Raw genomic sequence first — 13,441 nt, forward strand, 5'->3', positions numbered from 1 at the left:
CATGAAGCTCCAGTTCCTATAGCTCCATTTTTTATTTTCTAAAATGTCCTCTATGCTCTTTCTTTTGAGATTTCAAGGACCAGGACATCGCATGAGAAATTATTATAGTGCTGGTCCTTGTAGGCATTGCATGTCTCTGTGCCCCTGTCACACCTCAACACCAGGATCCAAAAAGAAACTTCAGACTTTTCAGGATTCCGATTCATCCAAGCACATCCATGGCATATACACCATGCTACTATAACTTGCAGGATGGGAAAAATTGATGACGGGCCATGCATGGGTTTTGTCGAGGATTTTGAGTCAAAAGACTTGCTAGAAAAATTTAGGTTGAGAATGATAAGAAGATAATTGTTTGGGAGAATAGTTGGGAGGAAAATCTATGAGCCCTGATGTCAAAAAAAAAAAAATTATGACCAGAAAACTTGTAACTCATCTATAATATTTTCTGTTACTTCTGATTATGCTTTCTGATGACAAAATAGTGGCATCACATGTTTTTAGACCCAATACACATTCTTGTATCTTCACTGATAGCATGCATTGAAGGAAGTCACATTCTCATTGTCGATATGAATCGGTACATCTTGTCATGTTTTCTTTTGCTAATGAAATTTATGTGCTGGTGACATCAACCATTGGGTATATCAATATGCTATATAGCTTCTACAATTAGAGGACAAGTTACATCTATATATGTTCCTGTGAAGTTTTATCATTAATATTTTGGTTATATTTTATTGATGACAGATAAAATCCTGGAAGGAGATGTACTATACAGACCTCAGTGAGTTCTACCAAAAGCTCTCTTTGAAGTTGCAGCAGGTTCTAACATCTCTTGTGAATTTGTTGCACAGAATTTAGATTTTCCGTTAAAACATTAATAGAAGAAATCTTGTATTGAAATTAACTTCTGCTAACCTTTCTGATTGTTGATAGCTTATCCGTCTCTCTTGATATTTTAATGTCTTCAGCATGATGCTCTCATACCACCTGCAAAGCCGTCAGAACAGTATGAAAAAATGAAAACCTTTAAGACAATGTTAGAGCGTACTTTAGTGATTCTACAGATTTCAAAGAATAATATTCAACCTGGTTTGAAGGAAAAACTTCCTCTGTATGAGAGACAAATTCATAATGTTCTAGCTTCAACTAAAAAGAAAGGTATACCATCGCAATCTCAGGGACAACAGCAATTCCAGCATCCTGGTGGGCTTGCTCACTCCATGCCACAGCAACAGCCATCCCAAGTTTCTCAGCTGCAGCAGCATGACAATCACCCAAACCAGGTGCAACAAATGAATTTACAGGTTTCAGCAACTTCAATGCAGCCATCTGCTGTGACCGGCATGCAACATGTATCCATGCCTTTACCAACAAACTTTGGTGTTCCAACAACGCAGCAGAATATCACAAATGCATTACAGCCTGCTGCTAATCTGGATTCAGTCCAAGGCAGTTCTTTTAATTCATTGCAGCAGGGTGCTATGGGCTCTATGCAACAAGTTGGTGTGGGATCTGTGCCAAGTACCGTCAATGCACCTCAACAGACCAATGCCAATACTCTATCAAACAGCTCCATGAATACATTACAATCTAATGCCAGTCTTGTGCAACCAAGTTCTAACACAATACAGCAGCAGTATTTGAAGCAACAACAGCAGGATCAACAACAGCAACTGATGCAAAGTCAGCAAATGAAGCAGCAATTACAACAGCGACATCAAATGCTTCAGCAACAGCAAAAGCAGCAATTAATGCAGTCGCAGCCATCAGTGCAGCAACAGCTGCACCAACAACAGAAGCAACAACCGGCACAGATGCCGGCACACCAAATGCCACAGCTTCACCAAACAAATGAGGTCAATGAGTCAAAGGTGAGACCAGGGTTAGGCATCAAAGCTGGTCTTTATCAACAACATTACCCTGCCGGACAACGCCCTGGGTATTATCATCAACTGAAGCCAGGTGCTTCTTTTCCAATTTCTTCGCCTCAAAACCTTCAATCTTCATCTCCTCAAATTTCACACCATTCTTCTCCTCAAGTCGATCAGCACAATTTGTTACCATCTCAGGTAAAAGCTGGAACACCTCTGCAATCAGCTAACTCACCCTTTGTTCCATCTCCTTCCACTCCCTTGGCCCCGTCTCCCATACCAGCGGATTCTGAGAAGCAGCTTTCTGGTCTTTCATCACTAACTAATGCTGGACATGTTGGACATCAGCAATCCGCTCTTGCACCACCTCAAACACAATCACTGGCTGTTGGCACACCTGGAATATCGGCCTCGCCTTTCCTAGCAGAATATACCAGTCCAGATGGAAATCAGGCTAATGTACCAAGTGTAGTTCCTGGCAAAACTAATGCATCAGAACGGCCTCTGGAGCGTTTAATTAAAGTGGTTAGTCATCCTATTCGACCATTATTAGATCTCCTTTCTCATGAAGGGATCAACTGTTAAATCACATATTGCAAAGCCCAGATTAGCTAAAATTCCTTATGTAGTTGTTATTGATCTATCCATTTTTTACACACTATCAAACTTGGGTCTTGCTTTGTTGAAAAAGCGTTGTTTATCGGACCTTTATACTTTACATCTTTTGAAGCTGTCTGTTCATTTTTTAATTGAACCTTACAGAAATTGACATGTCTATCTTCTCTGCTGAAAATGCTGAAGAAATAATATGAAACATTCAATTTTTAAAGATATGAGTTCATCATAGAATTTGTGGTCACTTCCTTGCAACTCATTGAAATTAAGGTAGTTGGACTTCTTCTCTACTCAACTAAGCTGTTATATTATCAATATATGTCTAGCAGTCTAACTCTTTTTTGATGTTATTATCATCAAATTAATAAAATCAATATTATATTCTTATCTTTTTTATTTTTTGAAATTTGCATATGCTTGCAAGTTACTACATGTGTTTCTTACAGGACTGTAATATAATTTTGTTGATATTTCAACATTTTTTTCCTGTTAGAAGTTCTGTTTGAAGAAAATGAATATAATTGCATAATTCCAATATTGTCAATTGATAGGTTAGGTAATGACACAAAACATGACAGAAGTTGATCCAGACATATAAATTTAGTTGGATTAATATTTTGGGTGCAAATATCAGGAAATCCATTCATCCATCTTTAATCGATCCAGCGTTCCTTTGGTCGATGGTAGATAAATGAACATGTCACAGTTTTACCCCTTTTTTGTTTGCTGTGCTCCTGATCCTGAGATTTTGTTGCATATGATCTTATTAAAGATAATTTACCATCTATTATTTAAATCTTTGGTAGTGGGCATGCATGATGCAGAGTGTATGTTCTAGACTTGGAGGTTCATCAATACCCTAAAACTTGTGCGCTTCTCTCAGGTAAAGTCATCAACTCCAAAGGCTCTGAGCTCTGCCGTTAGTGATATTGGATCTGTTGTCAGCATGATCGACAGGATAGCAGGTTCAGCACCTGGCAATGGTTCTAGGGCTGCTGTTGGTGAAGATTTAGTTGCCATGACAAAGTGCCGTCTGCAAGCCAGAAACTTCATGTCACAAGATGGAAGTGCCACAACAAAGAAAATTAAGCGCAACACAAGTGCCATGCCCTTGAATAATGTGTCATCAGCTGGCAGTGTAAATGAAAGCTTCAAGCAATCTTATGGTCTTGATACATCTGAGTTAGAGTCAACTGCAACATCTCATGTCAAGAGGCAGAAAATTGAGGTACGTATTATCCAGCTTATTTTTGTGTGTATAACAATTATTCAGCTTGTTTTAGTGAGTTTTTGATATATTTGTTTTCGTTAATGTGTCTTTGAACATACTCTGCAGTTTTAAATTCTGGCAATAAACTTTTCTCAGATCTATACCATGAAGAAGCTTGTGGTTATCTACAAAATTCACATACTTGGTAGTTTAAAATCTGGTATCATAGACTTTTGGCATAATGCTTCACAAGCATGATGAGGTTGAACCGCTCGTCATTTTGACCACATAAGTCAAACTGAATCACTGTTGATCATACAGTAGTAATCTGTCTATGTGTAGTATTAATTGCATTATTCATTAAATTGTAAGTATTTGGCAAACAAAAGGTTTAATGTAGAAAATGAATGGTGGGTTGTGCAGATCAGATCCAATGATCATAATCTATTTCATTGAAATACCTAGTAATAAAGCCACATATCTTGTAGCTTTCTAACCTCTGCGTCAAGTATGTGCAAAAAGAGGGTTTTATGGCATGCTAAGATATTTTGTTAGGATCTAAGCATCAGATCCTAGTGAATTCCAAATATATGTGTTTTAACATCTGATAATGGTCTATGTTTTGGATTGTCAATTTATTTGCTTTGTTATGTATTTTGGCACGCTAGCTATTTTTGCTTGCACAGGTAAGATACCACTAATATATTTTGTTTTGGATGACCCATCATTAACTTTTGAACCATCAAATATTTGTTGTCAAAAAGTCAAGTTATAATACACACTAGGCATGCGAAGATTACTTTATGCTGACTGTAGAATTCAACATTGGTGGTTGGAAAATAGGAATCTAAACCATCAGTTATGTTTTAAAATATTTCAAATAGTTATGCAAAAGAAGTTGTAAGCTTTGGAGGCCCTCAGCCTATGTATTAAGTTGTTCCAGGTCAGCACATTATCATTTCACTAATACTATACATATTTGGGAGGCCTTGATGCATAAGCCATAGGTTTTATACATACATATTCTTTCTAATCAAAATCAATGAAGGACCTCTTAAAATGGAATTCAGTTCCATGGATCATGATCTATGATATTTAAATTGCCTAGCGACCAAAAATCACGGATTTTTGAGGTCCTTATTCGTCTATTGGGTAAAAACAAAAGTGACAATTTCAGCTGTATGATATCATGTTTTGGTTTGATTTATAGCTTGAAAAAAACCAAATTAGCTTAAATTTAATCCGCATAAATTTAAAATATTTAGATCAAAGTCAACAGCTTGGAATTGCAAATTATATGGTTTGTGCCATGCTTTTGCTCAGTATCTATATTCTATGAAACATGGACACGGACACGGACATGAGAAACTGAGATGGTGGATAATGCCGATATGGTAAATAATGAAACAGTAGGTTATTAGCTAGGATACATCAAATAATGTATATCTATGTATGTATCTGTTATATGTATTTCTGTATATACATATATGTATTTGTGTATGTATTATATATATTTTATTCTAATCTAAATATTCAATAAAACAATGTAATAACTACAAAGTTTGGGGGTATTTTGGTCACACAAACAGCTTTCCGGCTGACTTTAAAAAAAATTCTTTTGGGGAGAAACCTTAAAATTGGAGCTTTTGCAAGGTAGAGGCTTTCCAGCTTCTAAGAGGACGAGAGAGCTATTTCAGATTGTTTTCCAAATGCCCATGTATCACCCAGAAGTACTTTTTGGGCTCCAAAATGCGCTTTTGGCCCGCCTTAAGGCTATTTGTTTTGAGCTCAGTTTACGATCATTTATGGATTACATCTTGATGATGTTATATGCTATTGGTGATTTTTTGTTTTTTGATAATAGTGGTGGTATATGTTCGAATGTTTATTATTCCTGTCTTTCCCATTCTTGTTTTCACATGAATAAATATAAGAAAAATTAGTTATCCAAATTCTTTTTAAGCCTTTTGTGGGTTTGCTACATTCTTGCCATGTCTTAGATTTTTGCCTCTAATTGAATTGTTCTCAAATGCTGAACTCATGATCATGCACAGAATCCGCTCGCTCAACTGACTCCAGCAGTCATAGGTGCTAGCTTGTAATTTTGTATGTTGTTGAGTTCTGTTATTAATGTTGATTGGAGGTGTGATATCTCTCCATTTTATAACTGATATTATGGACTAACAAAATAATTGGACAAGAACAATTTTGAATGGTCAAAAATTTAGTAGTTAAAAGGGAATTTGGAGATGTTTCTGACAGTATCATGAACCAAACCAGTCCACTACAGCACTTTCTGAATGGAATTATGCATAAGTATATAATGCTTTAATTTAACCACCCTGGGAACTGGTCGGTGCAACATCTAAACATTATTGAATTGATACATCTGACTGCAGGTGAACCATGCTCTACTGGAAGAGATTAGTGAGATAAATCAGCAGCTAATCGATACAGTAGTCAACATTAGTGAAGAGGATGCTGATTCAATTGCTGCAGCATCCGATGGTGAAGGAACGGTCATCAAATGTTCTTTCACTGCAGTGGCTCTCAGTCCAAGTTTGAAGTCACAATTTGCTTCATCACAGATAGTAAGCTTCAATGGACAAGAGATAGAGCTATTTATTTGCTTTTGATGCATGTCATCAATTATAAATTATTTTGCTTTGTGCAGAGCCCAATTTTGCCTTTGAGGTTGCTTGTTCCTGCAAACTATCCAAAATGTTCCCCTGTTCTCTTGGACAAACTTCCGGATGAATCAAGGTGGGAAGTAATGGTTAAATTTATGTGCTTATTGGTCAAGGCAATCAGTTTCTGACTTGTAGCTCTATTACGTTTGGACTTGCAGTGGAGAGACTGATGATCTATCTGTCAAGGCAAAGTCAAGATTCAGCATATCCCTCCGTGGCTTATCACAGCCCATGTCTCTAGGAGAAATGGCAAAGACTTGGGATGCTTGTGCACGTAAAGTCATCGCAGAATATGCCCAACAGACTGGAGGAGGGAGCTTCAGCTCGAGATATGGCGCTTGGGAAAATTGTGTGGGTGCTTGATCATGCCTCAACTTGGGTTCTATTTGTAGCTGCTATACTATCATTTAGGTGTCTGCTTATTCCCCATTGCCCCAAATATGCTGTTCTGGAGTTGAAGACAGCTTGAGATCCTTGGACTCTAATTTAGGGTTCAAACTGAAAGAACGGTTGCTATCTACATTGTTACTATGTATGCTGTGCCAACTGTATGTAGCCTCAGATATCTATGTGATGTCTTGTAGTTAAGTTTCTCCATCTCTGGAAGGCTCTTTGTATGCAACTGCAACAGTTGCATAGAATATGGAAGGTATGACCCTGTTGTATATTGTGTGTATGGTGGGATGATTGTCGTTTCAATTTTTTGTCTATGCAAGATGTGCTTGTTAATGTCTGATGTGGATGAATCTACTTTTTCGCCTCTTATTTCCAGCTGATTTCATTCATGTGATGCACCGTGTGGGCGCCATTTTGTTCACGTCAAAGAACATTCAAGTTGTATATGGAATGAATTTTTTAACCGAAATGCCTGGAAATAAAAGAATAAGAGAAATGAAAAATTCTTTGTGCGCTGCAGACAGTATAGAACCGTGCACATCGTCTGTGGTGATTGATTCACGCACGGGGTTGAAAGAATAATTTTTTTTTGCATACAGTGCCTTAACTTCATACGTGAGCTAATCACTGCGCTCGCACACCACCTTTGGTGCACAATGAATCTCTCAAAGAAAAATTGATTTCTGGTACAATAAAGCCTCTTTCAACCAGATCAAACATTAAGCCTGGCAATATTCATGCTCTTTCGCCCCAGCTATTTAATCTTCATGGGCGGCTTTGTGCCCTTAAAGTGAGACCTGGAGTAACTAATTAGCAAATTGCCGTGGCCAATGTACTTGAATGTTCATGCGCTTTGTAGGTTACTTAAAATGATTAGGTTACTTGGAAGAGCCATTGAGGAAGTCCATTTTCATTGCCTGTTTACATGGAATGGAATTCGGTGTTTAGCTCAAACTGATGGAGTTCGTTTCTTTCTAAGAAACTGCCATGAGGGTTTGTCCGTCTTCCATCAATTCTCCCAGGCTCTTGCCACCACAAAACACATCTTCAAGGCCAAGGAGCATCAATGAGTTCTTCTTAAAACATTATTTTTTCAAGATTCTGATAATTTTGGTAAGCATGATGTATAACAAGATAGACATAGGAAGTAAAGCAATGGACTGTTCTCAAAAATAAACCGACCTGCTCTGGATTAAGCAAGCCATAACCATACAAGTGACAACATCTATCAGTTTTTTAGGGAAACATCGGTCATCTAACCACTCTGAGAGAGCAAGTCTAGACATGACAAAACCAGGTAATACTCTTGCAACAGCAGCTTGGATGCACCATATAGTTACATAATCTGGCCATCAACTTTATGATGGCAAATACACCTCCAACCTGAGATGTGTAACTGGTTCCATTTTTCTCAATTTCCTGTTGTCTAGCAGGCTCCATCTTCTGATTACACTATGCAGCCTCAAACGGTTTGAGATGTAACTGTTCCATTTTTCTCAATTTCCCGTTGTCTAGCACGCTCCATCTTCCGTTTACGCCATTCTTCAAGAGCTGAATAGACAAAATATGTTTTTAAGCAGTTGCAGATTACTCTGAAAAGAGTGTACATTGATTACATTCACAGAACACTAGAAGCCGGTATTGATAAAGACCTGCTCCAAACCAAATTATATTGCACCAAGATACATTAATTGCAGTGGAAACACAAAATCTGCCAGATAAAAAGATGTCTTCACAGCATTTTTAAAAAACACAGAAGAAGTATCCAATCAGGAATTGTATTAACAATTCAAATCATCGGAATTGCTGAAACCTGCATGATAGATCATACAATAAGCATAAAACAAAGAGCTTGAGAACAAGATTGTATTGATGAACAGGAGAGTCAAGAGACATTCCAATGTTGTTTAATATATTACCACTAAATATATTATCTGATTACACATAACAGATAATATAATGTTACTATTGTATAGATATATATAGTTTGCTGATCTGCAAAGAGAAGCAACACACACTCACACTCATGCACACACACCGGAATGTACACAGACACACATATATACTTATTTCATTGAATTAAGAAGACATTAAACCTGCTTGCTGTGTACATTGAACGTTGGTCATTAGACTCGCTGATGGAACAGACATCCATATCTGCCTAAAGATTAAAGAATAATATTACTTTTTTTTCCAAAAAAAAAAAATGAAGCAAGATAGATTGGCTGATAATGGAATTCCCTTTTTTTGGGGGGGGGGGGCGATCTGCCACTGGATCATACTTCGACATTGATCATGATCAAAAATGCCTGTAATTCATATTTGTTTTGAAGCTTGAACTGAATATCAGGTCCAGTTTTGTCCTAGAATCGTTTTTCTTTGAATAAAATTTGGATCCTACCGGCATTCTACCTCACAGATATATGTAAATTCAGAAGGTTCAAGAGAAATGCTTTATGGTAAAATATAACTCACTTGGCATGTGAATGTAACCCTAGTGATTTAACCACATAAATCTGTAAGATAAGTAATGTAGATAAATTTACATGCAAAGCATTACATATGCTTTGCTGATAGGAGTCATTTGTGAAACATTATACACCTTTTCCATTGATATAAAAACTGTTCAGAATTCCAGCACATCAAAATATTCTTGGAAGCGGTCGGACTTAAAAGGAATCATTTTATTCTTTTTAGTGAAGTATCCATATAAGCTTCAGAAGCCAGCAGTTAAAATAAGAAATAAATAGAATTGTCCTATATGCGGGAAAGTTGCTTATAAAACATCTTAGAAATCAAGGGGGATAATGGCTGTCCAAAAATCAATCAAGGAAACTCTGATAATCACCTTTCTGACTGTTGGCATCATTCATTGCTCTTAAATCTTTCAACCTCTTTGACAGATCAACTGCAGCAGTCTGCTTTGGTACTTGCTGTATTTCAGCCTCTGGTTCATTGAATGCTTCTTGCTCAATTTCTTTAATCTAAATCAAATGTCAAGAAGAAGGTTCCAGGTTAGTGATGTCCACTACCAAGGAAAGGAGCCTCCATGAAACGAATTCCATACTTACTCTCTTAATTAATTCCACAGGTTCCATAGCACGACGTATCTCTTCAGACTCCAAGATATATCTAAGTTGTGCTGCAACAATAAATGATGAAGTTTTGATTAGTACAGGATAAAATTATTAAATTCATTGCACAATATTTGCGGTCTGCTAAACTAAAAGAAGTTTTTCATAAAAATTGATGGGAAAGCAAATACGGCAATGATCGGTATATAACAAAAACTCCCATTTGATGCAAAACATTAATTTGGAAGAATCATTTAATTGATGATAACCATGTCAAGTTTGCAAATTCATGGGTTATAGGATTAATGGTCATTCTTTGAGTTCAACTGAGGGTTATACAAGTTAACATGCCATTATGAATTATACAAAAGTACTTTTAGATGTTTTCAGCTCTAACTATCAATTGTGTGTGTGAGAGAGAGAGTAATAAGGAGTTAGGATTCAGTCTTTAAGTCTTGGAAATATGGGACTATGGGAAGCAATAGTGTGATATCATCACCAAGAGGGCACGTTCTTAACATTAGAATAAATCTTACCTTTCACATTCTTTTTTACTGATGTGTACACCTTAGATCTCCTCATATTTTGGTCCAAATTGAAACTCTTAACTATTCTTGTGATAGAACTATCACCGCCTTCTTCATATCCTCTTCAATAAAACTTACCTTTCATACTCCCTTTTACTCATGTCTACACCTTAAGATTTTTTTCATATTTGACGCAAATTGAAACTCTCAGCACTCTTCCCGGGATAGAACCATCGCCTTCTTTATATCCCATTCTTGTGAATTAAGCTATCTTCTATATCCTTTTCCACATTTACTCTCTCTCTCTCTCTCTCTCTCTCTCTCTCTCTCTCTCTCTCTCTCATGCACATACACATGCAAATGCAGAGACACGACAGCTACGGAAATCTTTTACGTATGTAAGTACAGACACATTGTTCATACCCAAGTCAAATACTTATTGTGTTCATAACAAGCTCAAAGACCTCCATGTACCCACTAAAATATTGTTTTAGTATGAGCCAGCTCAAGTTAAATCTGGATAGCTGGCTCTACTCCACACCAGCCCAATCTTCAGCACTGCTTCCAACTTAATCAAGAATACACATAGCTCATAATCTTTAAAAGATATTCATGGAATTACTATATACCTGACACAGTGCTCAAGCAAATGGTACCTATGGTAATTAAATATAAATAGGTAATTAAATATAAATAGCTAGTGATCCTCATTACCATTTCCTAGATGAATGCATAACCATATTTTTTTTTAAAAAAAAAAGTTAATTTTCTGAATTTGAAAGTGATTATGTTCAACTATAGACTCCCTACACAAGTTTGCAGAAGCATTGATCAATGGAGACAGGCATTCTTTTGGAAAAGGAAAGATTAGATTAGTGGGTTCAAATGCTTGGTAAGCTGGGATAACGTATGCAAGACCAAGGAGGAAGGCGGACTTGAGATGAAGGCCCTGTCAGATTGGAACACCGTGTAGGTGACAAAGTGGGCTTGGAAATACAATAAAGCTTATGAAAGATGGAGGTTAATCGTTTGGTCTGCTTGCTGCTCAGAAGGAAGTTGGGACCTAGGGCATGTCAAGGTTCTCATGGTTTGTCGTTTATAAGGAAATCACAAGCACTTGGAAGCTTTTAGGAATTGCCTAACTTTTAAAATGGGCAACGGTAAGAACATTATATTCTTTGGGAAAATCAACAGCTCAGGGTCGTCCCTTAAATATCACTTCCCTCATCTCTATGCCACACACAGAAGGTGAATCCAACGATGGCTTCTTGTTGGAAATGGAGGGAGATGAAGTGGCATCTAGACTTCATTACCCATTGAACCAGGAAGCAGATAAAGAACTAGATCAACTCCTGGTTTTGCTGAGGAGTACCAGGCTTTCTAGGGCACCAGATAGACCTTTATGGAAGCCCACGCCACAAAAGGCTGACGAACACCAGGCTTCCAAGGGCAGCAGATGGACCTTTGCGAAAGTTCACGCCAAACAAAGACTATTCACTATCATCCTTCTACAAGTTCCTTATCATGGTGGATTGTTATGTCCTTACTCTAAAGCCCTATAAAGTGCAGCAGCTCTGCAAAACATTAAGATATTCCCTTGGCAAGTGTCAAAAAAAAAAAAAAAAAAAAAAAGACTTCATACAAAGGAAAAATTCGGAAAGCTTGTGATCAGCTTGGATTAGCTACCTGCTGGCAGATATGGAGAGAAAGGAAAAATCAAGTCTTTCTTGCCAAAAAGAAGCCCATCACGACTGTTCTTTTTGCTGCCGTTCTTCGCCTTGAGGACTGGGAGTATGGGAGCCTCTGTAGATCTAAAGAGATCAATGCACACAAGGAGCTTAATCTGTGTTTTAGTCGGGTTCTTGCCAATTAATGCTTTTCTTTTTTAACCTTCTCTTCCTTTTTCAATAAATGGTGGGTGTAGTTCGTTACCCCTTCCTCTTTATACAACAAGAAAACCCAGAAAATCAGACCTAAATGGTTCTCAGAAGCAAATTTTCACAGTATAATCAAATATTACACCAAAGAACCATAGTTTATGTTGATTTCTTGTAATTTATCAACGTTCATAGAAATTTAATCATCCGACGTTGGTCGCCGATCCAAAATCATGGCTCCACAATAGAATCCAATCAAAAAAAAGGAATACAGAAATTCTCCCACCTATCGGATAATTCAGTAAAACATCTAGCAAAAGGAAAGTAAGAGAAGAGAAGTAAGGGATGCCTACCGGGGTCGAGCTGACGGGCGCTGGCGCTCCTCCGGTGGGAGATGCCGACGAAGCCTTGGAGGAGAAGGAGGGCGGCGATTAGATTAACGAAGCAGACGACGATGGTGGCGTTCTTGAATGAGAACCTCATCTTCCTCGCCTGCTGGCCCTCCATCGATCGAGACGACGACGATCTTCCCCACAAGAAAGCCCCTAACCCTAACCCTCAACACAATCCCAACCGTAACCCTAGCGAGCAATCGAAGAACTTCCCCGCGGATCTCGAGTTGCTCCGGCCCGCGCTGACCGAGGGGTTCGGTAAGGAGGCGCCGTGCTGGTCAGTTTCTGAGCAAGAGATGTTAAAGCGGCCGGGATCCGATTAGCTGTCAGTCACTAAATCCACTTGGGTCTGGTTAATTGCCGTAGACAATGTTTAAGTTTGTTTATTAGCAAAACAAAATAAAAAAATTAAGGTTTGGTGTGTGTTGCCACAAGGCTCCGGTGATGTTAATGTGGTGGAAGACGGAGGGTGTCCGAGCGTCGGGATGCTGATTAGAATGTGTAAGAGAAGTCCACGTATAATGGGATTCTCTGACGGGATTCTCCGATGAGATTTTTTAAGTCAAATAAAAATTAAAAAAAATATACAAAAAATATTTTTTCTTTACGATAATATTTTTCTGAAGAGTCCTCAAATCACCTCTTTATATAAAGATGAAGTTGTAGATTGTTGTGTCTAAACCCGATAGGCCGTCAGGCTAGGCCACACTACCAAACGATTAGGATAGGAAACCTGCAAATCGAAGGTTGTTAGTCATGAGTAGTAGCCACATTCTGATGGTT

At 37.8% G+C, this 13,441-nt stretch overlaps 2 protein-coding genes across 3 annotated transcripts in view; one reads left to right on the forward strand and one right to left on the reverse strand.

Annotated features, from left to right (window-relative positions):
* Positions 1 to 7,128, forward strand: part of LOC105055807 (mediator of RNA polymerase II transcription subunit 15a) — a 37,698-nt gene extending 30,570 nt beyond the window's left edge. Inside the window, 6 exon segments of the mRNA XM_073246843.1 lie at positions 751 to 825; positions 975 to 2,402; positions 3,376 to 3,720; positions 6,102 to 6,293; positions 6,377 to 6,465; positions 6,551 to 7,128. Coding sequence (XP_073102944.1) covers positions 751 to 825; positions 975 to 2,402; positions 3,376 to 3,720; positions 6,102 to 6,293; positions 6,377 to 6,465; positions 6,551 to 6,755 — 2,334 coding nt within the window. The 3' untranslated portion in view covers positions 6,756 to 7,128.
* Positions 7,129 to 7,929: 801 nt separating this feature from the next.
* LOC105055808 (uncharacterized) lies at positions 7,930 to 12,994 on the reverse strand. Of its 2 annotated transcripts, none has more exons than XM_010937806.4 (4): positions 12,620 to 12,983; positions 9,860 to 9,930; positions 9,637 to 9,772; positions 7,930 to 8,339 (listed from the first exon to the last, which is right to left on the reverse strand). In XM_010937806.4, the coding sequence occupies exons 1-4, from the start codon at positions 12,771 to 12,773 to the stop codon at positions 8,251 to 8,253; spliced, it is 450 nt and encodes a 149-aa protein (XP_010936108.1). In that variant the 5' UTR covers positions 12,774 to 12,983; the 3' UTR covers positions 7,930 to 8,250. The 2 variants fall into 2 exon arrangements, with proteins under 2 accessions (XP_010936108.1, XP_073103069.1); XM_073246968.1 differs by lacking the exon at positions 7,930 to 8,339 and adding an exon at positions 8,422 to 8,601 and having other exon boundaries at positions 12,620 to 12,994.
* Between the last annotated feature and the right edge of the window lie 447 nt (positions 12,995 to 13,441).

The sequence above is a fragment of the Elaeis guineensis genome, chromosome 12 (assembly GCF_000442705.2).
Source record: "Elaeis guineensis isolate ETL-2024a chromosome 12, EG11, whole genome shotgun sequence".
NCBI lineage: Eukaryota > Viridiplantae > Streptophyta > Magnoliopsida > Arecales > Arecaceae > Elaeis > Elaeis guineensis.

Coding starts and splice junctions, on each gene's coding strand:
- LOC105055808 (XM_010937806.4), bottom strand. CDS start 12,773: ATGGAGGGCCAGCAGGCGAGGAAGATGAGGTTCTCATTCAAGAACGCC. Junction 9,931..12,619: donor CGCCCGTCAGCTCGACCCCG/GTAGGCATCCCT, acceptor TTATTGTTGCAG/CACAACTTAGATATATCTTG. Junction 9,773..9,859: donor CTGTGGAATTAATTAAGAGA/GTAAGTATGGAA, acceptor CATTTGATTTAG/ATTAAAGAAATTGAGCAAGA.